The 27,308-nt window shown below is 32.4% G+C and overlaps 1 protein-coding gene across 1 annotated transcript; it reads left to right on the top strand.

Annotated features, from left to right (window-relative positions):
• Positions 1–179: 179 nt before the first annotated feature.
• LOC143049832 (uncharacterized) lies at positions 180–27,308 on the top strand. Its single transcript, XM_076223575.1, has 10 exons — positions 180–280; positions 1,964–2,008; positions 3,764–3,840; positions 6,545–6,616; positions 8,962–9,058; positions 9,480–9,574; positions 9,924–9,992; positions 11,744–11,945; positions 12,117–12,230; positions 26,015–27,308. Exons 1-10 carry the CDS (start codon positions 268–270, stop codon positions 27,241–27,243), a joined length of 2,013 nt encoding a protein of 670 aa, XP_076079690.1. The 5' UTR covers positions 180–267; the 3' UTR covers positions 27,244–27,308.

The raw sequence follows: 27,308 nt of genomic DNA, 5'->3' as shown, positions 1-27,308 counted from the left end.
TTTTTTTTTTTTTTTTTTTAGCTTAGCGGGTGTTTCTATAGATTAATTCGGAACTTGAAGTTACATGGTAACTGAAGCTTAACCACAGTGAAAAATGGTGAATTTTATTGACCCGATAAATTCTCGTATTAGGACAATTGCACACTTTGTAACTAATAGTTGCCTTAATTGAATAAAATTGGCATCGACCCATTTTTAAACTTTCTATGTAGTTAGATTGTTGATCTGTAAACGGCATTATAGATAAGAGTAAGTTGAATGTAAGACATGTCGAGAATAGGTAAGAGTTAATGTCTTGAGCACTAAATTGTTTCTTTGATATATAACGAATATGGCTCTTTTTTTTTTTTATCAATTTAACGAAAAAATGCCTTTTACAACTTTTCTTTATATCACTTTAAAACGGTATATCAATATATTTGTTTTACAAATTGTAAAGTGAGTGTGTATCTGGCAGCACACACATTATATTTTTCGATATTAAAATGTATAAAAAATTGTAAAATTAACAAAATACCTCGCTTTAATATATACATGATATACTTAACTCTTACGATTTTGTTTACGTAAACAGCAAATTATTCGAACAGAGAAATACATAAAAATTAAAAACCTGTTAGTTTAAATTAAAACATTTCAGTTTTATTAAGGGGTCACACAATAGGGCAGTCCGAAAATGCTGTAAGTTTTATCGGATATTACCTGTCTACGGAAATTTTCATTCCAACACTTCAAAACACGTTATTGTTACAAACGATCTTAATCTTTTGCACTAATACTAATACAATTTAAACATTCGACTGTTCTATCCTTTACCCAAGTATTCCATATTCCAAACTATAAAAAGACAGAAGACTAAAAGAATGGTCAATGCCAATGGTCAATGTATCTGTCTTTGGGAGGAATAAATCGTACTTAGTAAAATTTACCCTGAATTAAACTAATTCTCTTAAACTGACATGATTAAAATGCTTGATTTTTTTTATTGATAACATATTCGTTTAGTTTCAGCTTCTTAGCAGTAATAAAAAGAATCGTTCGGCAATGTAAAAGATGTCCTCTCACTAAATAATTTAAGGTTGACGAAACTCTATACAAGCAAAATAATGCATGCAAAAAATGTATCTATTTATCGAAAAGTACTTAGTAGTTAAGTTGAAATATCTATTTAACTACTGATGACTGATATGCTCCAATTGTAAAACCACAGTATTTTCCCCTTTTGTCCTGGAATATGATCTACCGATATAAAGGTGTCATACCACCAATTACTCCCTCAAATTTAGAACGTGAAAGTAGGCCTACTCGGACAAAAAATAGCGCATTTGATGTCATTGTTTACTTAAACTAACCAACAAATTGGCAAAAATGAAACTTTTGGTGAAAGAGAAATATATTAGAACCATTTTGACCTAAAATTTACTTGTTTATGAGTTTGCATTCAAATTTGATGATTAATGCACTCCATAGTATACTAATTTAAGATTTCCAGAAAACCAGTTTTTTTTTAGTGGTACCTCTATTCGGAAGACCTTTTCTTTTTAATATGATTTTAAACATCTGTTGAAAATTGGCATGTAGAAAGCTGATACATGCACGATTCAGGATATACCTGGTTTCTATGAAGTTAAACTTAAGGTAAAATATTTAGAAAGCTGTGAAAATTGTAAAATTTGGTTGAACAGATAGGGACTTTTAATTGGTGGTATGACACCTAAACTCTCCCGGATTACCCGAGATAAACTCCAGTTTATGCTGTAGTATTAGTTGCTCAGTTTATAGTTTTCTATGTTGTGTGTTGTAATCTGTTGTTTATCGTTTAGTCGTTTTTATCATTTTTATATGAAATTTTCGCAATGTTTTCGAATTGTGAGTTTTAATGTCAATTTTGTATGATATCTATCGCTTAATTTTTATGTATAGTCCTTATCTAAACGTTACGTTATTATGTAATTTCGTCTAGGTTTATTCCTACTTTATGGAAGCTTATTATTAAAGAATTCCTCTGGTAAGTGAACATATCAACTAATTGATTTGTCTGTATATAAGTTTAGTTTTTGTTGTACTTGTTGCCAATCTGATGAATCAAGTATTTTCAATAGATTTTCACTTAGTTCTATTTGTGCTTTTATAACACTGTCATATGTTTCATGAATGTTAGCATTAATTAGCTAAACCCATCACATTCTTTATATGCATGTCCAAAATAAGGAGTCAACTAAACAGAGGCTGACATTGATTTTCTCGTTTGAATTGTATCACTATCTGTCATGTCTGACAATATGACATAGGTTTTGCTAATGTTTGAAGTTTTTTTGGTGACCCACCAATGCCTAAATCAAATTGTTTTACTCTGGCGGAAAGTTTCGTCATTGCCAAATAAACAACATTTCCTTACCTTGGTATAGTAAAAATATTTCTTCAATGATTACATGTTTCTTAACGAATAACACATTGCTTTGAATATCCGTCTTACAACAATAGACCGGGAACGTAAATTATGTTAATAAAGGACACTTGTACCATCCGCCAAATACTAGTAGCCAGTTTCGGATTATATACATGACTTAAATGATGAGGTCAGCGCTGATTCCGTTCATATCATAATGTAATTGTGCTGAATATGAGATTTCAGGTAAAGTTGGCAATGAGTTAAACTGTATTTTCTATTATGCATGTTAAAGCTCTTTTTCGTATCCATATCTCTGCTCTTAAATAGTTCCTGTTCCTGTCGTCAAAACCAAAAAAGCTTGTCATCAAAATTACAAACAATGAACTAATTATCAAAATGCTGAATTGAAATCCACATACACAATCTAGCGAGATAGTAGAATGCATCAAATATCTTAAAATGTTTGCTTCAAATGAGTAGAACCTGTGATAATTCATTTGTTAAATTATATCGTTATTTCAAGGGCTTTGATATTTAGTATTGGGTTCTTATCATCTGTCTGCTGACCCATAGTTGATACAGTCCTTGGATGAAGTAAACTTTCCACTAACCCCATACACCATTTCACCATACACCATTACACCATACAACATTACACCATACACCGTTACACCATACACCATTACACCGTACACGTTACACCTTTGCACCATACACCTTACACATTACACCATACACCGTTACACCATACACCATTACACCATACACCTTGTACCATTACACCATACACGTTACACCTTTGCACCATACACCATACACCATTACACCATACACCACAACACCATTCACCATACACCATGTGCCAATACACCAAACACGAACACCTTAGGAACATACACCTAACAATTCTATCTACAGTACACTATTCGAAATTACCCAAAATGCTATCTAATTTCATAGAAATCGTGCGACTACAACATTATTTATTTATTTATTTAAAAAAAAAAATTTTGATCCCAATATTGTAAATTATTGTTTAGATTAAAAATCAGTTCTTATCAGTATTTTGCGTAGTTTTATTTTTGATAACCATATTTATATTACACATTACACAATCACACCATTCCTCATACATTTGACTATACACCATAGCACCATACACCTTCTACCATTGCACCATATGCCATACACCATTACACCATACACATTTTGTTGGAAGTTTACACCATCAGAGGGCTGTATCATCTACGTCATTAAATATCTAGTTGACATTTATCTCAATGACAATGATACCACATCCTCTGAAATGTATACTTCTGCAAGCGCTTGAACTTCTATGAAAAATATATTGTTCTACTAATCTACTTTCAGCGTTAACTTGCTTCAATTGTCCAGGAATTCGACATCCGAGGTTTTGCGAATATGTAAAAGACTGTTTAGATGGACAGGTAGGCAAATTGTAATCTTTCTGTTACTTATAATTTACGCTTTTGTTTAATGACTTGGAAGTAATATAACATTATTCGCCACATACTGCCGGTTATATGAGCGTTTGAACATTCATTTATAATTTTTTGCCCATATATTATTTTCCTTCTTTATTTTGGCACCATTCTAAATGCGATTTGAGAACTTGGAGTCTCGTAAGTTGGATCTTCATCATGATCTATTCTACTGACTTTGCTTGCAGTAGGATTAAATATAAATGTGTTAGCTTCAATTGTGTCGATTTCTTTTACTCGGATATATTTAGATTACTGAAAACCACCGCAAAGGGATTTCCAATAAGGGGAGGGAATGTTTCAAAAAGTCTTGAATTCACAAAGGATACCGTCTACGAATCAATACTGACACCAAAACGTCAGATAGTATTTATACAAGTCGGTTTATAAGCGTTTAGTTGCTAGTCTGCTGCTTCAGGTTGAAATTGTTAAAACAAATAAGATAATAAAAGTTTTTTTTTCTTTTCCACCGAGGCAACTGCCTCGGTTGCCTCTATGTAAGCTACGCCCTTGATGGCATGTATGGTCTGGAATATAGTTTGGAGATGAGTGAGGTTTTGGCAATTATAAGGTTATTAGGCTATACCTCATTTACAAAGTCAGGCTAAATCATTGTAAATTATATACATGTACATGTACATTTTAGACACATTTTGCCAATTTCCCTTTCTTTGTGTGTGATCATGGTAATGGTCAACTCCCACAAGGTTTTAAGAGGTACATGTATTACTTGTTTTGAGATGAAACATAGAAAATGGAGGGGTTAGGTAATGATTTACAATGTATAAAACATTTGTTTTAGTTCACTGTATGTAACAAAAAAGTTACATCATTATTATTAGATATTTTACTGGACTAAAATATCATTTTAAATTAAATTAAGTTAGTATTACTATTACTTATTATTACTCCATGATCTAGGGATCTTTCTGTTTTGGTCATGCCTGGATACTCCTGTTATTGCTCTCGGTAATTCATTGCTCTCCCTTTTCACAGTGGATAGAGTGTGTATACACTGTTTTCTCTGATTTATTCCGATAAACAGGACATACAGTCAAAAGAAAGTCAAGTGAAAAGCCACACATGGCCTAACGAAACACACAAAATGTCCTTAGAGGTTATCAAGTTATGTTATGCTTCATTGCTTGCTCATGCAGTCATGGACATTGATAATGATATTTTCTATGTAATCTTGGTACTTCTATACAATGTATGAGTTGCAGTCTTATTGTCCGACTAGCTGGTCTTCGTTGGAATGTCTTTGATTATGATACAGTCCTGACAAATTGAAAACTACAACAACAGGAATTCTCGAGCTTCGTCACTGGCATCGAACTCGGTGGCATGGTAGACACATGACATGCCACTGGCACTGGAAAAGTTGTGAAAGGACTCGCCTTTGTCTAAAAAAGTTCTAAAATATTTCCACATCATGCACAGTATCTTCTTAAAGGAGATATGGATTCCCGTTACAGTTAAAACGGAATAAAACTGTGTTATGTCAAATGAAACACAGCAGATGCAAAATCTTTGCAAACAGGAAATGAGTAACTGTAAACATTGCAGTTCAGGGGTGAATTCAGAAAATATAGTCTTTATACTATTTATTCCTTTTTATTAAATATGAACCACTCTGTATTTTCATAAAAAGAAAGAAAATGATACAGGAATGTTTTAATTCTATTAACATATGAACTTTGGATGTTTTTCAGTCACATAACAACTGTTGTTATGTAAGAGAAAGTAATGTTTCTTAGAATGAGTTATCTCCCTTAGACCATTTTGAATAAAAAAGAAATCAAATTTACTTAAAATCAGTACTAGGCTACATATTTTATTTTTTGATATTTTTTAAAGAAAATTATTCTTTTTAGTTTACATATAAACATTTTCCTTAAAACATCCGGTCTTAGGAGAAAATAGTGAAATTCTTATACTGGAATAAGTGGGGAAAGTTCATATTTTCCCAATATTCAATATAGCACCAAAAAAATATACTGTGTTTAATGGTTTAATATTACAAATTTAGTTCTTACTTTACAAGACCTTTCAACACAAAAAGTATTGTTGATTTCTGTGATACAGTGTGTATCACTATTTCATCATTTTGCATGATTCTTAGCCAGACTGCTAAAGTAATCAATATGACCTAATCATTAGTACTCATCTATTCCTAACCACGATTTATTGGCTTTACTGTATAAAAGAGGGACGAAAGATACCAAAAGGACAGTCAAACTCATAAATCTAAACAAACTGACAACGCCATGGCTAAAAATGAATAAGACAAACAGAAAAACAATAGTACACATGACACAACATAGAATTGTGGTTGCAAATGACGAGTAATGCAAGTAAAACAGGAGATGGTTACTCTTCAAACGCACTTGTAGAGTGATATGCGAAATGCTTTTCTAAACATTCCTAGATATTTGAACCCAATATGGTGCACACTCTCGAAGCCTAGTCCAATTAGTAGTATATCTATCTGCAGTAATGACACTAATATTTTGACGACTTAACATAAAAAAAAATCAAAATTAAAAGTTTTAACTGTAGTTGTTTATGTTATTTGAATGCATAAATTATTTTACTGTGAACAATGAATATGTCAAATAACTTTCAAAGTCAACTTTATATTTCTTATTAGGTTTGTGGACTTGAACGTCAAGTGGAAAGCAATGGAGCAGTGATTTTCAGCCTTGGATGTTTATCTCAAAACGTATGTGTAAAGTAATTATTTATTATATTTTTGATTTACAGATTATGTATGATAAAGGAAGCTGATTAATCTATTAGCCGATGTTGATAAATGCATAATATACCGGTATTGCACTATTATAATGGTTTTTTTTTCGTGCAATCAAACCTTTAACTTGTTTTTACTAATGTGCTTCCTTTTGATTTCAAGTTTTAAGAAATGAATTTCTAAAGAGTGAATACGACCTTTTATTATTTTTTGATTAATTTCCGAATGTTTTACATCGGTTTTAAATGTCGTATGGAGTCGCATGATACCAAAGGGACATTCAAACGCATAGGTCGAAAATAAACTGATTAAGCTCTCGCAAAAACAAAAAGACCAAAAGACAAAGAACAGTAAATAAAAAACAAAATTAGAAACTAAAGACTGAACAATATGACTCCCATAAAATCTAACCAACACTTGGGTGATCTCAGTTTTAGTTTTAGTTTTGTTTCACTTTTATTTAAATTAGTTGATCAGATGTTGTGATGAAAAAACATACATTCCAAACATTTATAGATTTAATCCTGTTATTCATTTCATAACTTATTATTGAAACAAAATGTAAACTGTTGGTATGTAATGCAACACAAATTCATATTAAAGTCATTTGAAACGAGTGACTGGTGCAAAAAAAAGTTTATCCAATACTTGAACCAATGCATGTATAGATCTTAAGTAAAGGCAACAGTAGTATACCCTGTTCAAAATTCATAAATCGATAGAGAAGAAACAAATCCGGGTTACAAACTAAAACTGAGGAAAACGTATCAAATATAAGAGAACTACGACACAACAAAGACACAACGCCGAAATATAAAACACACAGAAACGAACTATAATGTAACAATGGCCATTTTCCTGACTTGGTACAGGGCATTTTATGAAAAAATGGTGGACTGAACCTGGTTTTGTGGCATGTCAAACCTCCTGCTTTAATTGCAGTGTTTATAACATTAAAATGACAACATTACACGACAGGGCTACAATAAATAAATGGGAGAAAATATTGGACCGAGAAACAAACGAATAAAAGCCGTCAAAAGGTAACAAGTTAAAAAAATATTTTATACGTCAGACGGGCGCTACGTCCACACAAAACTATGCTCAGATGAAAAAAGTTCGAAAGCCATAGCAACTACAAATTTGAAGATCACCGAGGACCAAAAGTTCCAAAAAGTTGTGAGGCCAGGGTTATCCGCCTGGGACAAAAACATCATTATTATCAAGAATAATACATCGTTTTGCAAACAGAAAACTTAGTCTTCTGTGCACGATTTTATCATTTTTTACGCAAATATATCGTATAATCGTCAGTTTTTTTCCTCTCTGTCTGTTATGAATTAACAAATATGGCAGCTCATTAAATGCCGTGTTTTGACTCTGAAGTTTACCGATTGTCACCTTAAAGTAAGCAATAAAAAACATGGATATTGAGCACGTGTTTAAAATGTACAATTAGATAATAGTTTATTTCAGTGGCATTTTCACTGGATTTTTACGAGAAGGGTCACGTTAAGGTCATTTTGCACTCGAAAAATATGTCGGCGAATTGCTTCCTGGAAGCAAACAATTACAAAAATGTAAACTTCTTCTTAATGTGGACAAATTAAAATAAAATTGAGAATGGAAATGGGGAATGTGTCAAAGAGACAACAACCCGACCAAATAAAAAACAACAGCAGAGGGTCACCAACAGGTCTTCAATGTAGCGAGAAATTCCCGCACCCGGAGGCGTCCTTCAGCTGGCCCCTAAACAAATATATACTAGTCCAGTGATAATGAACGCCATACTAATTTCCAAATTGTACACAAGAAACTAAAATTAAAATAATACAAGACTAACAAAGGCCAGAGGCTCCTGACTTGGGACAGGCGCAAAAATGCGGCGGGGTTAAACATGTTTGTGAGATCTCAACCCTCCCCCTATACCTCTAACCAATGTAGAAAAGTAAAGAATGTTCTTCAGTAAAAGGTATATGTACATAAGTTTAATAATGGAAACTATCCATTTTGTTCTAAAAAAACATATGCATAATTTTTTTTAATTTGAGGTTTCATATGACTTTAAGATTTTAGAGTAAACAAATAAACGCTATGAAAAGCTCAACTTATCTGTCCATAGAATGTGTCAAGTTTTAAATCGTAATAAATCGTGAACAATGCGCAAAAGTATTAAACAATTACAAGATCTGCAATCGATAACTTTTCCTTTGAAAACCTTCAAGCATTTCTATATGACATATTATATCTGTAGAACAATAATATAAGTAGATTCATAAGCAGTTTCAATTTTTCATCTTTAATCAATCTCTTAACAGACCTGCAACACCAACCCTTCAACAATTGATGGGAGACAGAAATGTTTTCACTGTTGCTCTACAGACTTATGCAATATCGATGGATGTGGAGAACCTGGTATTTAAATGAATTAGTACAATTTATATAAAAAAAGATACATTTATATCAGTATCTATGGTGAGCTATAGGCGATAGCTGTGACAAGACAATGATAAATGACATTCAGTAACGTACATATTAAGAATAATTGCAACTGCTTTCAAAAATAAAAAAAATAGCGCAATTCAAATGTTTCACATAAGAACATAGGAACAATTTAAGGTGAATAAGACCTTGGAAGTAGTTGGTTCAAATCGCAATGCCGACTGTCAATTGAGAGGAAAACAAACATTTTTCGTGATACAATATGAAAAAAACCAACATCCAATAAAATTATGTGTTCACATATTGTAGGTTAAAGAGATATTTTGTCATACCTAGAGCATGTTGATATAGGATTGTCACTGTTATAGTATACGTTTTCTGTTTTCTGTTGTAGGTTTAAGCATGGTCAATGACAAAGTGTGTTACAGTTGTCTTGGTTTACTTGATCCGAATGCTTGCCGGTCGGTTTCCTTTTGTGCAGAATCCGAGGTATCTTATTGAAATTATGTGCTGATTTTAAAACTTTAGGAAAGACTTATTTCCAAGGACTGAACATTATCTTTTAATAATTATTTAAAGAATAGTTTTGTTGAGGAGTTAATCGGATTATTTAATAAGCTAATATATAAGAAGACGTACACGACATAAACAGATGTATGATGCAATAAATGTAAATTCATAAAAAAGTTAGGCTGGCAACCTGTTAATTTCATTTAGTCAGGAATCGCTATGCTTTCTTATTATTTTTTTCTAATAAAAATCTCCGATGTAAAAATGGCTAGCAGGTTTATCAACACAAGTTAATCTTTCATCATTCTATTTTATTTTTTTGTCACAGCTGTGTTACCTTGAAGAAAAAACACACTTTGGTGAAAAGTTCTACCAAAGTGGATGCAGGGAAAAGCACGTAAGACTTAGTTCTATTTCTAGTTATAGTTGAATACCTCTCTCAAATCAAAGATCAAATAAAACATGTTAACCTTTTGAAGGATATAAACCCAACTGTAGGTTTTTTTCAAAGTTGAAATGTGTGTGTGTGTGTGATTTACTCTGGTTTCCACAATGTAATCTGATTCAGGCTCAAAGTATCGTATACATATTTAAGCTAGGCTTGAATACCCCAAATCAGGGAAACTATGAAATGAAAAGAAAGTTCAATTCAATTTGGCTTAAGTACTATTTCCCACAGCTTTTCCGTATTCACAGTTTTTTTACTTTACACTTTAACTTAATAATTTAAGGTAACCAAACACAGTGCTGTAGTTAATGTTATTAAGAATCATTTAATTTGCCGTATGATTATAAAAGTCATCGACATATATTCATTCAGACTATACATGTCTGTTTAGTTATACTAATATCTTAACGAACTATATTTCTGTTTGTAATAAGAACCCCCTGTGCTCTTAAGTCACTATGCAAATCAGGGTTGACTGCATACTATGCATATAGTAATTAGACCATATATTAAAGTTCGAATATTCTCTCAAGTTCTGATATTAAACAGATAAAAACAAGGGAAAATTCGTAGAAATCAGATGAACCTTGAATTGAAACCAGGGGTGTCGACAAGGTAAGCATCGCTTGCTATGAACTCATCATTCGCTAAACAATTCAAAGATCAAAACCAATAGTGCATTTCAATGAAAGGAAACCAAAATATAATTGTGTGGTATCGGTAGTAATGATATCACATGTGAAATAAACGTGGTTATTTCACTTCTCTAACGTCATACATCAATAGGCGTTGTCAAGACGTCGATAACGTCGGATCAAAACAAATTGTGAATTCTTAGAAATAGATATAGATCGTTACATTTTTCTAATTTAATTTCATTACAAATAGCCATTTTCCAATGTAATAATAAAAAAAGAACTAATCAAAGAATTCAAATAACGAAAAAATTTCAACTCATGACCGAACAACACTGCTAATATACTCATGCGCTATGCGCATTCTTGAATTAATGTGTTGTTCTGTCACTCGTTAAATATTGTTCTCTATTTGAAATCCTCAGTTAGTTATTCTATAATTATAAACGATGTTTGTATATAATTGAATATTATGCCCAGTGACACTATCAATATAGATACAATATAGCAGGGTCAAGAAAATGCGAAAATAGTATATTTATTCCATCCTCCTATAAATGATGGTTGTATGTTTGATTATGTTATTTTATGTTAATGTTGGTAATTTATTTTAGGAGTTAATTTCAGACTTTTCTTTCAATCTGACTTTAAGTTTGAGGAAAACATTGTCAAAGCGTATTAAAGGTTGCTATATCAGTTTAGTGTATGAAGAGTGACATAAAAGCATATTAACAAATCTGCATTTTTTAAACAGCATTTAGCGGAAGAAATATATTTCTAAAGATATGTCTAGGGTTAGGCGGCTTTAACATTCATGCACTGTATGAGCTTATAACAAAATTGAACTACAACCGTTGTAAAAGTTTGCCTTACAATCCATTTCTAATCTTTCAATTTTTACACGTTCTACAGAATCTTTTTTTTTATATAGATGCCCGAATGGCTATTATGCAACAGAAATACTGGGTGTGATGAAATAGAATTAAACGCTATTTAAAAAAAATAATACTTGCTTTATAGGATAATGTTTTCATATATACTATTACTCGTTTTTAATTGTAACAGATTTGTGAATCTCAGTTGATATCGTTTCCAATAATTGGGCGACGTGACCTTGTACTTAAGAGGTCTACTACACACATGACATGCTGCGGTCAGAGTTTGTGTAACAATGACGGTTTTGGTTTTAAAAAGACAACGACTCCATTAAGCAAGTTATCAACCTCCAATGGCTTATCCACATTAGATACAACGACTAATTTACCAGGTAATTAAATGAAAGAATATTTGTCACTTCCTTCTACTATCAAAATGAGAACTCTAAATATTTTATGAGAGGATGTGTTCATTGTTTGTTTATATTAGTACATATTCGTATTATTCAATTATATCAAATCTAAGCTTTGCTTAAATAAAAATAAGTTTTACCTTTGTACAGATGTTTGTGTAATAAATCGTCCGTGTTACAACGGTGGAACATGCCAGTCTTTAAATGATAGTTTCAGATGTAACTGTGCCGCTGGATACCTCGGTAAACAGTGTGAATATTCAGGTAAGATATACATAAACTAGTTTATTGAAACGTGTTATTATAGGATTAAGGTGGTACCTAACACTACAGGAAGATAACTCTGTAATTTCGGCAAAACGATTAATTACATTTTGTTGTTGAGGGAATATTAAAAGAGGGACGAAAGATACCAGAGGGAGAGTCAAACTCATAAATCTAAAATAAACTGACAACGCCATGGGTAAAAATGGAAAAGACAAACCGACAAACAATCTTCTCAATGATCAAAATTAGTTTTTGTCAAACTGCTATATAACCAGTGTAATTTTTCTGACAAAATTCTTTGTCAAAATTTTATGAAAATTAAACGAGCCAAATTAATTTTAGTGAATATGTTAAGTACCATCTTAAACGCCTTTTTAAAGGAATTCATTGTTGTATAAACTCGAACAATTCACTCACAAACAAATAAAGGTCTGAAGGACTTTTATGATATGTTTGTTGGTGACTTGTTTCATTTTAAACACAAAAGAATTTCTTTAAAAAGGCGTTAAGTCCTGTTATTTTTTTTAGAATTGGAGATAAGGAATACATTTTCCATAATCGTAACATATATCACACGTAAATTGTATATTTGTGTCATTGAATAGACCTGGCGCCTGAATATATATCATGGTTAGGATTGGGTTATTATCGCCAACATCTTCTTTACTTTAGTTACGAAAAAAGTTAGGTCAACGTCGTCTATCAAAAAATATTTAACGTCACCAACAGTTACCGGAATTCCTCTCGAAAAATCATATCAACATTTTCCCTAATATGCAAGTCATATAAAAATTATGAAAATTTAATTGGTATCACCTTTCAAAATGTCATTACAGAACACACTATTTTGTCAGTTTCAAGTAGTTCAAGTTCTTGTGACATTGATTGTCTACATTTTCATGTAGAAATATTTCAGTAGCACCTACATATGTTTCTCGATTTAAAAAGTCTAAACGACATATTTTCATAAGAGATTTTACTGCTCACATTATATTAGAACTATTTCATCAGGGAATATTCATGGGAAAGCCGAAGTCCTCTTGTCGTCAGTTGGGGTTGACAACTCTTTGAAATATAAACTGATTCATGATATCTTTTGTGTTAGAACTTGCAAAACCTATCTGAAACATGTTTCATAGAATCCCACCCAAACTAGTGCTACAGTCGTCTTAAAATATTCTGCTAGTGGATATTACATAAGTTAGTTCGATTAATTAATTGACAACATTGGCAAGGAAGGGAAAATTATGGTGGGCATCATTAGTTGCATCCAATTTGTTGTCAGTAAAAGGTACAGAAATAATATATGTGTCAATATAAAGGAAAATATCAAGATATCACGCAAACCTTGCAGTTTCTGTAATAACCAAGTTCACTGAAATGTATGACTCATTGATTGTTTGTTGCCTCTCGTTCATGCATGATACAGGATATAAAAGATGCAAACAATCAATTATATATATGTACTGGAGTGACAGACCATCATCAATTAATTTGAAAGAGAAACAAAAACACTTTTTCGCTTTGTCTTTTTGAAGCTTCTGTATTAATAGTGATTCAAATGAAAAACAAACATCCAATAGGAGTGCATACCTTTTACCTATTACTATATCAACTTTCTGTTGAGATGAAACTCAACAGAATGCATACGATAAAAAAAGTCCAGCATTTTGATGACCTAATTTTCTATGTATTCCTTGTAGGAATCAGTGTTTTTCACAAAGTAAGATTTTTCAAAGACTTAAGCAAGGAACTTGTATCTACATTTTTAATTTCTGTACAAAAGCACTGTTTAAAGAACATAAATAGTCGATTGTTCATATGAGCTTAGAGAATAGTAGTGCAGAGCGTAAACAATTATTAGGTTTTGATTTGTCAGCACAATTGTAAAGATTGTTATTTAAGATTTTTGAGTAGTTTTGAAGATATTTGTAATAAAATCCATATTCGAATAACACCACTAGTTGAATATATCTAATTACAATATTTGTGACGGCTATCTTTTAGGATAGAAAGGAATGACGATAAGGACTCGAGAAAGCTTCTTTGTCGAATATCTAGGCTATATATCGTTCTTTAAAAGGATTTATGTGAAGTTTAGGAAACCTATATACAAACGGGAGAGCTTGATCGTCCATTTCATGTTAATAGCGCAGGACAGAACCTCGGATTTGAGATTTTCTATAAGCCCATATTTGGTGAAAGATATATAGGGGTATTTGTTGGAGTCCCAAATTTGATGAGAATTCCAAGATCTTTAGTTATAGCAGAGAGAGTAAATAATTAACATCCTTGAACTTTTTGAAAAGGTGCGAAACCCGTGTTCTCATTCAAACTCATAGATAAAAAAAAAATGACGACGCCATGGCTACAAAAGAACAAAAAGCACCAAACAGACTAACAATAGTACACAAAGAAGATAGAAAAATAAAGTCTAAGAAACACGAACCCAACCAAAAATTAGGGATGATCTTAGGATAAGTATTGGAACAATGAACAACAGAATTTTGGGAATTTGAAATTGACGTTCTGTAGGGTTAAGGTTTATACTCTTGGGGTTTAGGAATCTTGGATGTAATTAGTGTGATTAATTTTCACGAAATGACAAGAGTTTTAAATATGAAATTTTCAGGGATTTGTTCAGTACAAATTTTCGATAAAAAATATTTCTAAAATTGATAGCATCATACACATTCTACTTAAAAAGAGGTTTCATAAGTTTTGTTTAAAGCAAAAATAACAAACCAAAAAAACCTCCAAAAAAACCCAAACCCGAACTCCTCGGAAAATGGAAAACGGAAGTACCTATTTAAATAACAAAATCAAAAGCTCAAATACATCACACAAATGAATAACAACTCAATAACGACTGTGTTTTTGCTTCTTGAAATAGCAAAATGAATTTTAATAATTGCATGGAAAATAATATAAATACGTTGAAATCTTAAGGTTTTAGAACTACATGTTTTGTATGTTTTCGATTACTGTGACTTGAACATACAAAGCACATCAATTCTGTCGTTGCTTCCGTCGGAAATAGCTGTCTTTAATTTTCGTATCCAGAAACCTGTACAATGAGTTATTCTTCATTATTCAAGAAAGAAAATACTTCATACGAATTAGTCGTTGTGGTATGAGGTGCTGTCATACCTTCTTTATTTAGCTATTTCAGTATACATAATGGAATACATGATAATTACAAAGTTTTTTGATATTTGGTATACTTGCAGTTCAGTTGCTATTTAAAACCATGCTTCATACCAAAATTTATAATAAAAGAGATGATTTTTCATTTCCTATTATTAATTATTCATTTTTGATGGTCACATTCCTTTGTCAGCATCATATGGTGTTTTCATATCTCAACTTGTTTGATTTGCTTGTGTATGTACCAACGTATTTAATTACAAGGACATCATTCGTAAATATAAATCAACACAAAAATCTGATACTTCAGGTTTTTCACATCCAATATTTTATGATAATATGCTTTACAAAGCACAAGCATGTCGGCATTCACCTCAAAAGCTAACATAAACCTTTAAACATACTTATTCGGAAAGGATAAAGTTACGATACTCTAGTTAAGTTATTAAGGAGATCATATTTTGGCATTATTATTGATTCACTCACAGGGTTTTTGCATCTGAAATCTTAATTCTGAAACCAGTTGTTGGCATGATACGGGTTATGTTCTTCTCATATATTTTAGGATGTATGATACTAAACCCCGAACGGAAAATCTCACAAAACATATTTAACCCCGCCGCGTTTTTTCGCCTGTCCCAGGTCAGGGGCCTCTGGCCTTTGTTAGTTTTGTATTTTTGTATCTTGTTTTAGTTCATTTATATGTTTTGGAGTTTAGTGTGACATACATTTTTACTGAACATGGCTGCGTTGAAGACCCATTTGTGGCCTTCGGCTGTTGTCTACTCTTTGGTTGGATTGTTGTCGCTTTGACATATTCCCCATTTCTATTCTAAATTTTATTTTGTTATTCTGTAAGTAAAACACAGTCAATCTGATAAACAATTTTGGTTCTTGGCTGAGGGTAACTCGCATGCTAGCTGGTGTATTAATCGCATTGTATTACTTAGATTGTTTCTTTAGGTTTTCAATTTGTGCTTTATCTCATTAGTATGGTTTTGTTTGTTTAATTGACCCCTTTGTATCTTTTTCTTTTTTCTAATTTCCAGATAAGACAAAAGTTTTATAAAAATCACATGAGTTATAAAAGCCATGTCGCTTCAATTTCGATGCATAACTAATATATGTTTGATTTCAGTTTATTACGAAAAATGTCCCTCTGTAAAAGACTTCGTATTTTCAAAAATTATTAGAAATGGCCGAACAAAATCGTGTTATATGAAACTATCTTGTCTGCACTTTCACAACGTTTATCTCTCCCAAATGGTATTGACATGAGCATTCTCCCTATATACTACGGTAGTATATTTAAAATATTTTCGTCCACGGGACGATATGCGACCACCACTCAACCTTTCATGCGTAGGAAGTGTCCAGTTTTTCATTGTGTTTACTTTCATAGTAGAAATTATGCACTAATAGTTATCAAAGGTACCAGGATTATAATTTGATACGACAAACATGGGTTTCGTCTTCATGAAGTTGAAGAGCACTCATGACCTAAAATTCCAAAAAGTGGTGCAAAAAACATTTTAAAACACTTCAAGATTAGGTTTTATATTTGTCTCTATATGTGTCTGTTCCAGTTCCAGAATGCCATTATGTTTGTGCTTCTGTAAAAGAGGGACGACAGATACCAGAGGGACAGTCAAACTTATACATTGAAAACAAACAGACAACGACATGGCTAAAAAATAAAAGACAAACAGACAAAGAATAGCACATAAGACACAACAAAGAAAACCAAAGACTAAGCAACACGAACCCCACCAAAAACTTGGGGTTATCCCAGGTGCTTCGGAAGGGTATGCAGATCCTGCTCAAGATCTGTGAAACGGTTATTTCATAACGGTTAACCAACTCGGGGTGGCGTCCGTAAAATTGTCTAAGGGATGATTTCATGTTCACCTTTTGGAACTCTAGGTTTACTAGCTTCCTTAATTTGTGAGCAGCAACCCTCTATCAAGGAAATCATGATATGAACTACAAGCACGGGAATATCGTATCAATTGAAAGATACATATTCCGTATGCAGGTGCTGCTGCAATGTTGCAACATAGAAAAGGAAAAAATATCAATTGGGAAGCTGAAATCAACTCTTTTGTCGTAACGTTTTGTTTCAATCGACCTTCACTGTCAATTTCTAGATTTAAGTCAAAATACATGAGGCAGACTTAACTTTTGGAATTTTGGGTCCTCAATGCTCTTCAACTTTGTGTTTGTTTGGCTTTTTAACTGTTTTGATCTGAGCGTCACTGATGAGTCTTATGTATACGAAACGCGCGTCTGGCCTATTAAAGGGAAAATTCGCGATTTTTACTTATGGTTTAAATATGTTCATTATGACATAATATATATATTCAGAGTTTTATTGCTATATGTGCAGTAATAAAGGAGAAATTCAATAATTAATATAATGAAAAAATATTAACTACTTCCTGTAGGTCGTGACGTTTTCTCCTGGTTTTTGCATGCCGGGATTTAAAATACAATAATTAAGAGTCTTGGTTTTTAATCATATTTTACCGTTATCGTAAGCGTGCCGATGACTAATGCTATATCTAATAACCATCCGATAATAAGAAAATGAAACGCACAGTCGTGCAGTTGTACACATTCATTAGAACAAATTCTATATTTACCGTATATATTTCGATTTATTTTTGTAGACAGCACAAGAAATTATTATAATTATTTTCTTTTGCTTAAATTTATACTTTTTGAGACTGATAAAGTGAATAAATTAAAGTATATAACTTTTACAGTTAAGACAATATATAGGTTTACGCTTATTCAGTCCGATATGCGGTTTAAATAGAACAAAAGAATTCGACCTCTTGTGTTTAGAAGGTAGAAAAGTGTAATGAACATTGTATACAGTTGTCAAGATGTCACAAAAGTTACTTTCCGTAAAGTCATTAAAAATATTTGCATTCACGTTGATTAGTTTTCATATTGTACACTTGTTCCCAATGTAACTTGCAAACAATCGTTTTTAAAACGACCATAAATCGAGCTGTTACGTCATTTAGGGGGTCTCCTTATAAACTGCTACTTTTTTTTGCTGGACATAGAAAAAATCTAGGAAAAATTCCAAAAATTGAGAAATGAATTGTCAATCGTTTAAGACCATTCCCAATGTGGCACACCTAAATTTGACATTAAGACGCAACTTCAAAGTTGGATGTTATATGACGGTGTTTTGTTAATTAATTTACGCATCGAACACACCCGTCCTATATATGTAACATCACATGACTTTTAAGTGATTAAAACTAGTTTCTTTTAAATAATATTTGCATGCTTGACATGTTTTTTCTTAAACAATTACAATTACACCGATAGTCATAATTTCTGTAATATTTAAAAAAGTTTTGTTACACATTTTGTTACACCTTAGTTATACAGTAACCCGGATTGGTTGATCATTGTGAAGTTTAGTTTTTGGGGTAGCAACCCATTGTTGTTCGGAATTATTTTTTATGCATCATTTATTGATCTTGCAATTACTTGTTATTTAGTTTGGGTCTTATTTCTCGAGTGTCATATTTTGGCTATGTTTGTGTTCGATCATACAGTATATAATAAGTTGGTAGTTGCCCGCGAATGGATTTTTTTTCATTTCTTGTGACTCTTTGCGTCTTATTTGTTGATTGCAGTTGGTTTTTGTTTTGTGTCATGTGGAGCGATATGGTGTGATTTTGTTTTTCTTTTCGTGTGTTTGCATCTAAAATTGGGATTGCACCGAGTTATTTCATGATTTCTTTTGTGCTATATTTTTCGATACATTTTCAGTCTATCTTATAGCATCTTAAAATCGTCAGACGACATAATGTGATACTTTTTTTGTTCGCCAATATTATTCATACGATTCATAAGATTTGAATTTACTATTTATATCTTTTTCTTTTCTTAATAGTTTACCTTCAATAACCAGCACAAAGACTTTCATTAATTTGTTTTTATATACATTTGAAGACTTCCATCACACTGTTCAAACCAATATTCAGTGGCGGATCCAGAATTTTACAGGGAAAAGGGGGGGGGGCACTGACGGAGCTACGGAGAGCTCGCTCCAGATATGCTTCAGTGATTCACTATGTTTAATCTAACAATCCCCCCCCCCCCCCGCTCGAATCCGCCTATCTTCTTGAAAACGTTGTTCTTATACATACTTACCTTCATGCTATTGTCTCAAGTATTTTGTCTCTGCACCAAACACTTACAATCAACCAAGCCGTTGCTAAGACGGTGCTTTAAGAGCAGGGGCTTAGGTTAAAATTGTACTTACTAGACAGTCTTTGATAATCTGTTACAGTTTTGTACAAGAGTTACTCCTTTGTTTTTTTAATAATTAAACGGAACTATTATGATGTTATGGAAAATATCGAGTTTGCTTGTTATTGATAATCAAAAACTCAAGTCACTTGGTAATGGTTGGGATGCTTAAACCTTTGACATATTCTGTAAGTTGACAAATGAATATACTAAAGACCTTTTTGGGGTGTTAATATTTACGGTTGACTGGCATATTTTATGTAGAATATACAGACCGTTTCATTTAAAAAAAATGATGATTCTAAAAAATAACGAAAATTAAGCATATGCTCTTTTAACTCTTCTTGAACAGGGCTCCAATTTAAAAAAAAAAAGAGTTCAGATGATCAATATAAAAAGGAAGATGTGGTATGATTGCCAATGAGACAACTATCTACAAAAGACCAAAATGACACAAACATTAACAACTATAGGTCACCGTACGGTCGTCAACAATGAGCAAAACACATACCGCATAGTCAGCTATAAAAGGCCCCGATAAGACAATGTGTAAAACAATTCAAACGAGAAAACTAACGGCTTTATTTATGTAAAAAAATGAACGAAAAACAAATATGTAACACATAAACAAACGACAACCACTGAATCACAGGCTCCTGACTTGGGACAGGCACATTCATAAATAATGTGGCGGGGTTAAACATGTTAGCGGGATCCCAACCCTCCCCTTAACCTGGGACAGTGGTATAACAGTACAACATAAGAACGAAGTTCTTTGAAGAAGGAGAAAGGGGAAACCAATGGCACTGCTATATCATCTCAGAAATTATATAAATTATTACCATCAGTATTACAAGGCTATGAAGGATGCATTCACATCTCTTCTGTTATGGATACGTTTGACAAATTCTGTATATAAAAAAAATAAGTTCCTTTTTGTGGCCTAACTTTATTCATATAGATTATTTCTCCAACATATCTTTATATATTGCTTTCTTTAGTTCAAATTGAAATCTCAGATAAGCATCTGTGATGGTACCCTCTCCATGCCTCTGGTCGACATGTGTATACTTCAGAATAATTCCTGACTGTCAGATGTATAGCAGAACTTTCACATAACTTCTTGATAAAACTGCCGTCTTTCTCCCTTTTCGACACTGCAAACAAAAAATCGAACAGGCAGTTAAAGAGGGGGTTGCAACCACATGTTCCCCGTACAAACGGATCGGAACTAAGAGCTCTTTCCCGGATCTGGCAATGGATTTATACATCAGATACGTCACAAAATATAAACATGTTATTAAATATACTAGAATATGAATCGAAAATATTGAATTATCATTTATGTCTACGAAGATCTTACTTAATTGGCCATGTTTTCACATCATATCAAATGTTTTCATTGGTCTTCGCTTGTTAGAAAATGTACTGAATTTATTGTTAGCTAAATTATCAATGTTAGGTTATTGCATATTCTTCAGAGCTGTATCTTGAACTAGTGAATTGAAAAAGAGGGGATGGGTATACGTACTAAACATTTGTCTGTATTTTCAACATATATCCAACAAACACGTGAGAAAAATTAGTTTTAGAATACGAAATATCCATCTCATCCTGTAAACAGATATTGTAGGTATTTCGGTGTTTTTAAAAGACCCCCCCCCCTTTTTTTTTTGTAATATACACCACAAAAAAACATTTTGTTAGGATAAAGAACTAATAAACGATAGTACAATAATGTAAGGCTTCGGAGCTTCATATCATTTACATTCAACATGTTTATCGGATTTTTTTTACTATCAATGTTGAACCATTAATTTTTATCGGATTTTTTTTTTAACTACCAATGTTGAACCGTTGAACCGTTCATTATTGAAAGTAAACAAAAATTCGATAAAAAATGTTGAATGTAAATGATATGAACCTCCGGTCTAATATATTAAAGGACAGTATATAAGACTTCTGAGGTTCATGTCATTTACATTCAACGATTTTATTGGATTTTTTTTTACTATAATGAACCGTTCAATAACAATAGTAAAAAAAAACTCGATATAAAAACGTTGAATATTAGTGATATGAACCTCCGAAGTCTTATATAATAGCACTACGGTAAATAGAATAATTGAAATTCAGTTAATAGAGTGTGAGAGGCTATTTTGATCCACTTTATGATTGTGTATTATATGATGTTACAATGTAACAAACCTATCAAACACACCGTGAAAAGTAACATTATCTCCCCTGGAAATGCTTAACAACACGACACAAAAAACTGCTACCTTTTTTTGCTCTATATCACATAATTATAAAAACACATTACATAGATAGGGAATACTGTGCTTGTGCACACGTTTGAATGTGTAGGTGGCACACTCAGAACGATCGTCTCTAGATTTTTTTTTGAAATTCGTCCCGGCCTTTCCGGGTACCCGTAGCAACACGTTTCTCCCCTTCCCAACTATTTCTGATTATGAATTAATCCAAAACATGCACTTATTCCAATGCAACAACTATTAAACAACTCACCTATACCAATGGTGATCGTCTAATTCCTAGATGATTCCTATAATTGTACCTTTCTTGAAGACACCCATCGTTGTAGCGTCTACCTTTGGAAGTAGCGAAATTACACGAATTGACAGGAGAGCGAAATAAACAAGGGGAGCAATTTTATCGAACCGCATTCCGGACTGTATTGACCTTTTACTATCTACGCTCTGACTTTATGTATGCGATGTGTGTATTAATCTCAGACAATACTCGTGAAAGACCTGTATAAAGGTGAAATGTTATTTGCAGATCGGTAATTAGCTTGGCCTCTAGGGCACACCGTGCCAGGTGTGACTGTCTATTCGGATCAGGGGGTTATACGCCAGGAGGTCAAGTTTAATACACAAATTTAAAATACATTTTCAAGGTGTTGACAAATACAAGTGAATCGCCGTGGAATTATTCAATTATATTTGGTGCTATTATTTTATTTGAATTCAAAGAAGTTACTTAACTAAGAAATGAACCGGTAAAAGTCTGGAAATTAAATATAGTTGTCGGAATGAAATGATATACACTCTTATCATTTATTTATATTTTTTAAAAGGGAAAATAAAACTAGTTTTACACAAGCATTTTAAATGTACTAATTAGGCAAAAAATGTACGGGAACACTTAAATTTAGACATTTGACAGCCATGACCAAATGAAAGGTGTACCTGTATTAAATTTTTACTTCTAGCGTTATAATTGGCATTAGATTTTAGCTGATACCACTATAACACATAGTCTCATATTCTAGTGACATCGGAAGGGTTAATCTTATGAAATACTATAGATTATCTGATATCATTTGGATAATGGAAGAAGCTATACTATAAAAACAAATAAATTTATTAACAATACACTCGAGATCAAAGATTGTTAATTTTTCTGATCCAGTTTATTTTTACTCACATATTTTTTTTTATTTTGATTTGAGCGTGCTTGTTTTTACGACAGTTTTTTTTCTCATTTCTCTTATCTCGTTAGACGAAAGCAAACCGGCACAGTATATTCTGCATTTGTATAGTCCGAAGTTTCCTAATTGATATTCTTTTTTCACACTGAGACTACTATAACTAAATATGTGGCGACTCACATTACACGATAAATCGGTAGTGACCAATCTCTGTGTTATAGTAGTCTCAGTTTCACATGTAAAATGAATGAACAATTATAAAAAACGGCATTCATTTTGAAATATAGCACTGTTTTCTAGAGTGAAAATGAAGTCACATATGTGAGGGTACAAACGGGAAGAACTGATTAAAAATAACGGGACCAACAATTATATATAAAACGGAAGAATAGGTGCTGAAATATAAATAAAAGTAAAATTTAATTTAGATAACATAGAAATTTGGTCTATACCTATTCTTATAACCACTATTAAATTTTGTAAGATTTTGTACATAAGGCTGTATATCACGGACAGTTTTATATTGGTATGGTATATTTTACCTGAGCACACCTGGTTCACTTGCAATCACGCACGTGATTCATTGACCTTGTCCATTGTGTATTAAATTAAACAAGCCTGTCAGATGTCACTGTTACAATACCTCGGTAATAACCGGTATTAAGCCATGCTGATTACAAGAAGACAAGTTTTTGAACTTGGTCAAGTTAGATCAAAACCAAAATAATTTAATTATACGTTAGAAAAAAGCATTTACAAAAAAATTTTACAACAAAGATAAATCTCAGTTTATAATTCCTCCACAATAAGTACCTCCGGACTTTTTTTTTCACTTTATTGTGACTACTTTTACATTATTATAGCATAAATCCTATATAATACTTGAAACTGCATCTCGGTGCCAACAATGTAAATTTAGTGACGAGCTAAAACCAATAAAACTAAGAATGGAAATGGGGAATGTACGATCTTTTGTCATTTACAGCTTTTCAACCTGACTTCACCATTGTACGCTGAATATTTAACCCTCTAAAAAAATTAAAATTATTTTTTTGAAATATTCTTATCAATCTTAGTGAACCATTACTTGATTTGATGATTTTGGAAACTATGTAGACTTCTTCCATTACTTGGTCGGGTAGAACATCCATCAGCTTGACAAGTCATTTGAACACTGATTTACGGACATGTCATGCTGGATACTAGGACTTTGTGGTAATTAGATATCCTTGGTCATTAGTTTTCAAGATGGCGTCTTCCCGAGAATTGAGAGTCGATTTTAAAAATCTAATAACTCACTTATCTAGACGAATAAACCTTTAATATTTTGGGAATATGCTTATTTATTTAGGATAAACATAATATCAAATTTTATTTTTTTTGCGAATTTTCCCTTTAACTGTATCTATAGTATCCTTTATCTCTAGTTCGATGGTATAGATTAACACAGTCACCAAAGATTGTATTATTTAGTGAGAGAACATCATCTATATAGCGGAACGTAAAGTTAAATGATATTGCTAACTTCTTATCTTTCTCCGTAAGAAGTTCCTGTATGAAGTCAGCCTTATAATAATAAAGAAAAATGTCGGCAAGAAGAGAGGCACTATTGGTTCCCATTTAAATTCCGACAGTCTGTTGCAAAAACACGTATATGTTGTCAATCAAGAAATCAAGCATCTTGATAGAGTCAGTTTCAGAGAATTGTTTGTTTGAAGCAGAGTGATTCTTTACAAAGTAGGATTTATCCCTTCCTAAGACAAGATACTTGTATCTACGTTTGCCATTCTGTTTTATGAAACAAAGCAATACCAACTCTTTCAATTTTTTTTTTACTTTGGAATTGGGAATAATTGTGTAAAATGTAGAAAAGTCAAATGTTTTAATACTATTGCAAGATGAAAGAGTCATTGATTGTATGTACTCTAAAAGATCTTTGGAATTTTTTAGTATCCACATCTGATTCACGCAACCTCTAGAAAAAAGTAAAATCACAAAAATACTGAACTCAGGGGGAAATCAAATCGGAAAGTCCCTAATCACATGGCAAAACTAAATGACAGTTACCCAATATCTTTGAAGCCCGGCTTTGATTGCTGATAAAATAAATATTAATAATTTAGAAAGAGGTTTCGTGTAGCACTTGTAAGACCCAGCAATATACTGTTGTTTGTAAGGACACTTAAGTAGTTTAGGTATCCAATACAGTGATGGAGTTCCAGTTTTTCATCTTTGGTTGAAATTCCAAAGGAACATAGAACAGACCTATGAGTATCAAGGATTTAAAGTGCGTGATGGTATTTGTTAAGTTTCCAAGTGAATTGTCAATACCTAATTCATCTATCAAGCAGTTTATGTAATGAGATTTACACACAAAAATGTATTTTTTTTGGGGCTTTATATGCGGGGACAACAACATATTTGTCATGGAGGTAGAAAAAGTGTTTTGCAACATTTGGGTCTTCAAAGATCGACGCACCCTGGGTTTGTATCAACGACCACACAGGCTAAATCCATTCGGAAAGAGTATCTACGTCAATAAATTCACACTGATAGTACTATCAAATACATTGTTTAACATGTGGTACTCATGGACTAAAATATTATATGAGTTTTGCTCATTGTTAACTGTTTTAGTTCACATAATTTTCGTTGATGGACGATTGTCTAATTGTCAAGATACTTGTAAACAAAACGTTACACCATAAAAAACAAATGCTGAAATCTAGAGTTTGTCACAATTAAAACCCCAGTTCACTTGAAGTATATTAGAATTTTATTATTATGAAATCCAAAAGATACTTTTAAGACACTTGTATGACTTATGTATTACCAAAATTCTTTGTTTTCTGTTGAATCATTTCATCCAAATATTTGTTATTATCTAATATATTCAATACAGATGGAAAAGACACAAGTTTCATGGTAATTTTTCAAGAAGGAAATTCTGGTTTACCGGCAATGCCGAAAATGTTGGTAGCATCAGAAAATACAACACGTCTTTCAATTCGTTATTTCAACGAGAACAAAATTCAGACTATCACTATGGACAAAAGTAATACAGAATATAATCTGAGTAAAAGTGTTTTACCGTCGGATGGGATACATATGGCTGGAGTAGAACTTCACTCAGATAAAGGAATAAATGTTTACGGATTTTCCCTCGGAACCGACTTTTCAGAGGGATATTCATCAATGCCTACGAGATTTGCCTCTATCAAATACATTATACCAACTCTACCTGCATTTTATAGTTATAAAAATATGATAGCACTTACACCATGTTATCAAAATACAGTTGTCAGTATAAATTTGAAATTGAAAAGTGGATCTGTAGCATATGACAACAAGCAGTATAGTAACAACGAAACGATTAGAATAATGGTAAACAAGTATGACACATTTCAGTTATCAACTTCATCAGACCTATCAGGAACATTGGTAACATCATCAAAACCAGTAATTGTTGTTAGCGGTAATCAGTGTAATTCTGCAATACCTATCAATATTCGAGCGGGTGACTGTAATCCATTTATAGAATCAGTTTTACCCACTAATCAACTAGATAGTATGTTCATAACTCCGTATATATCTACTCGTTTAAATAACACTGTACGCATACAGGCGGTAAACAGTACTAATCTAACTATAAAAACTGGTAACAAGACAATATCAAAAACACTAAACACAAGAGATTTCTTTGATTTTTATTACAACACGATCTCTTTTATTTCATCATCTGAAGACATACTTGTCACGTCATATCCACACGGGTTAAGTGAACTCAAAGGAGATCCTTTTATGATGACGATTCCGGGTGTAAATCAATACCTTTATGAATATGACTTCGTAGTACCAACAGGGTTTGACAGCTTCATAAGCATAACGGTGCAGAGCGATGCTACTGATGGGCTTTTCCTGGATGGAAATTCTTCAAGAAGTCAAAGTAGTGTTTTTAGCATTTCTGAAGGAATGAACAATTTTAGCACTTTCAGTCTGCCTATATCGGCAGGGCTTCATCGAATAGAACATAAAAAGAAAGTACGGTTTGGTTTATGGATTTACGGCAATGGAGTTCCTTTTGATGGTTACGGTTACCTCGCTGGAATGGCTTATAAAGCTTACAATTAAGTAAACTGATATTTTGCATAAACGAAATTGTGTTGTTGAGTTATAATTAAACTTTACATAATGAT

The sequence above is a fragment of the Mytilus galloprovincialis genome, chromosome 10 (assembly GCF_965363235.1).
Source record: "Mytilus galloprovincialis chromosome 10, xbMytGall1.hap1.1, whole genome shotgun sequence".
Classification (NCBI taxonomy): domain Eukaryota; kingdom Metazoa; phylum Mollusca; class Bivalvia; order Mytilida; family Mytilidae; genus Mytilus; species Mytilus galloprovincialis.
This window is presented reverse-complemented; position numbering and strand designations above follow the sequence as displayed.

Excerpts from the sequence above, each read along its gene's own strand:
- LOC143049832 (XM_076223575.1), top strand. Across the intron at positions 3,841-6,544 it reads AAGACTGTTTAGATGGACAG|GTTTGTGGACTTGAACGTCA; the intron begins GTAGGCAAATTG and ends ATTTCTTATTAG. Across the intron at positions 9,993-11,743 it reads GTGGATGCAGGGAAAAGCAC|ATTTGTGAATCTCAGTTGAT; the intron begins GTAAGACTTAGT and ends TAATTGTAACAG.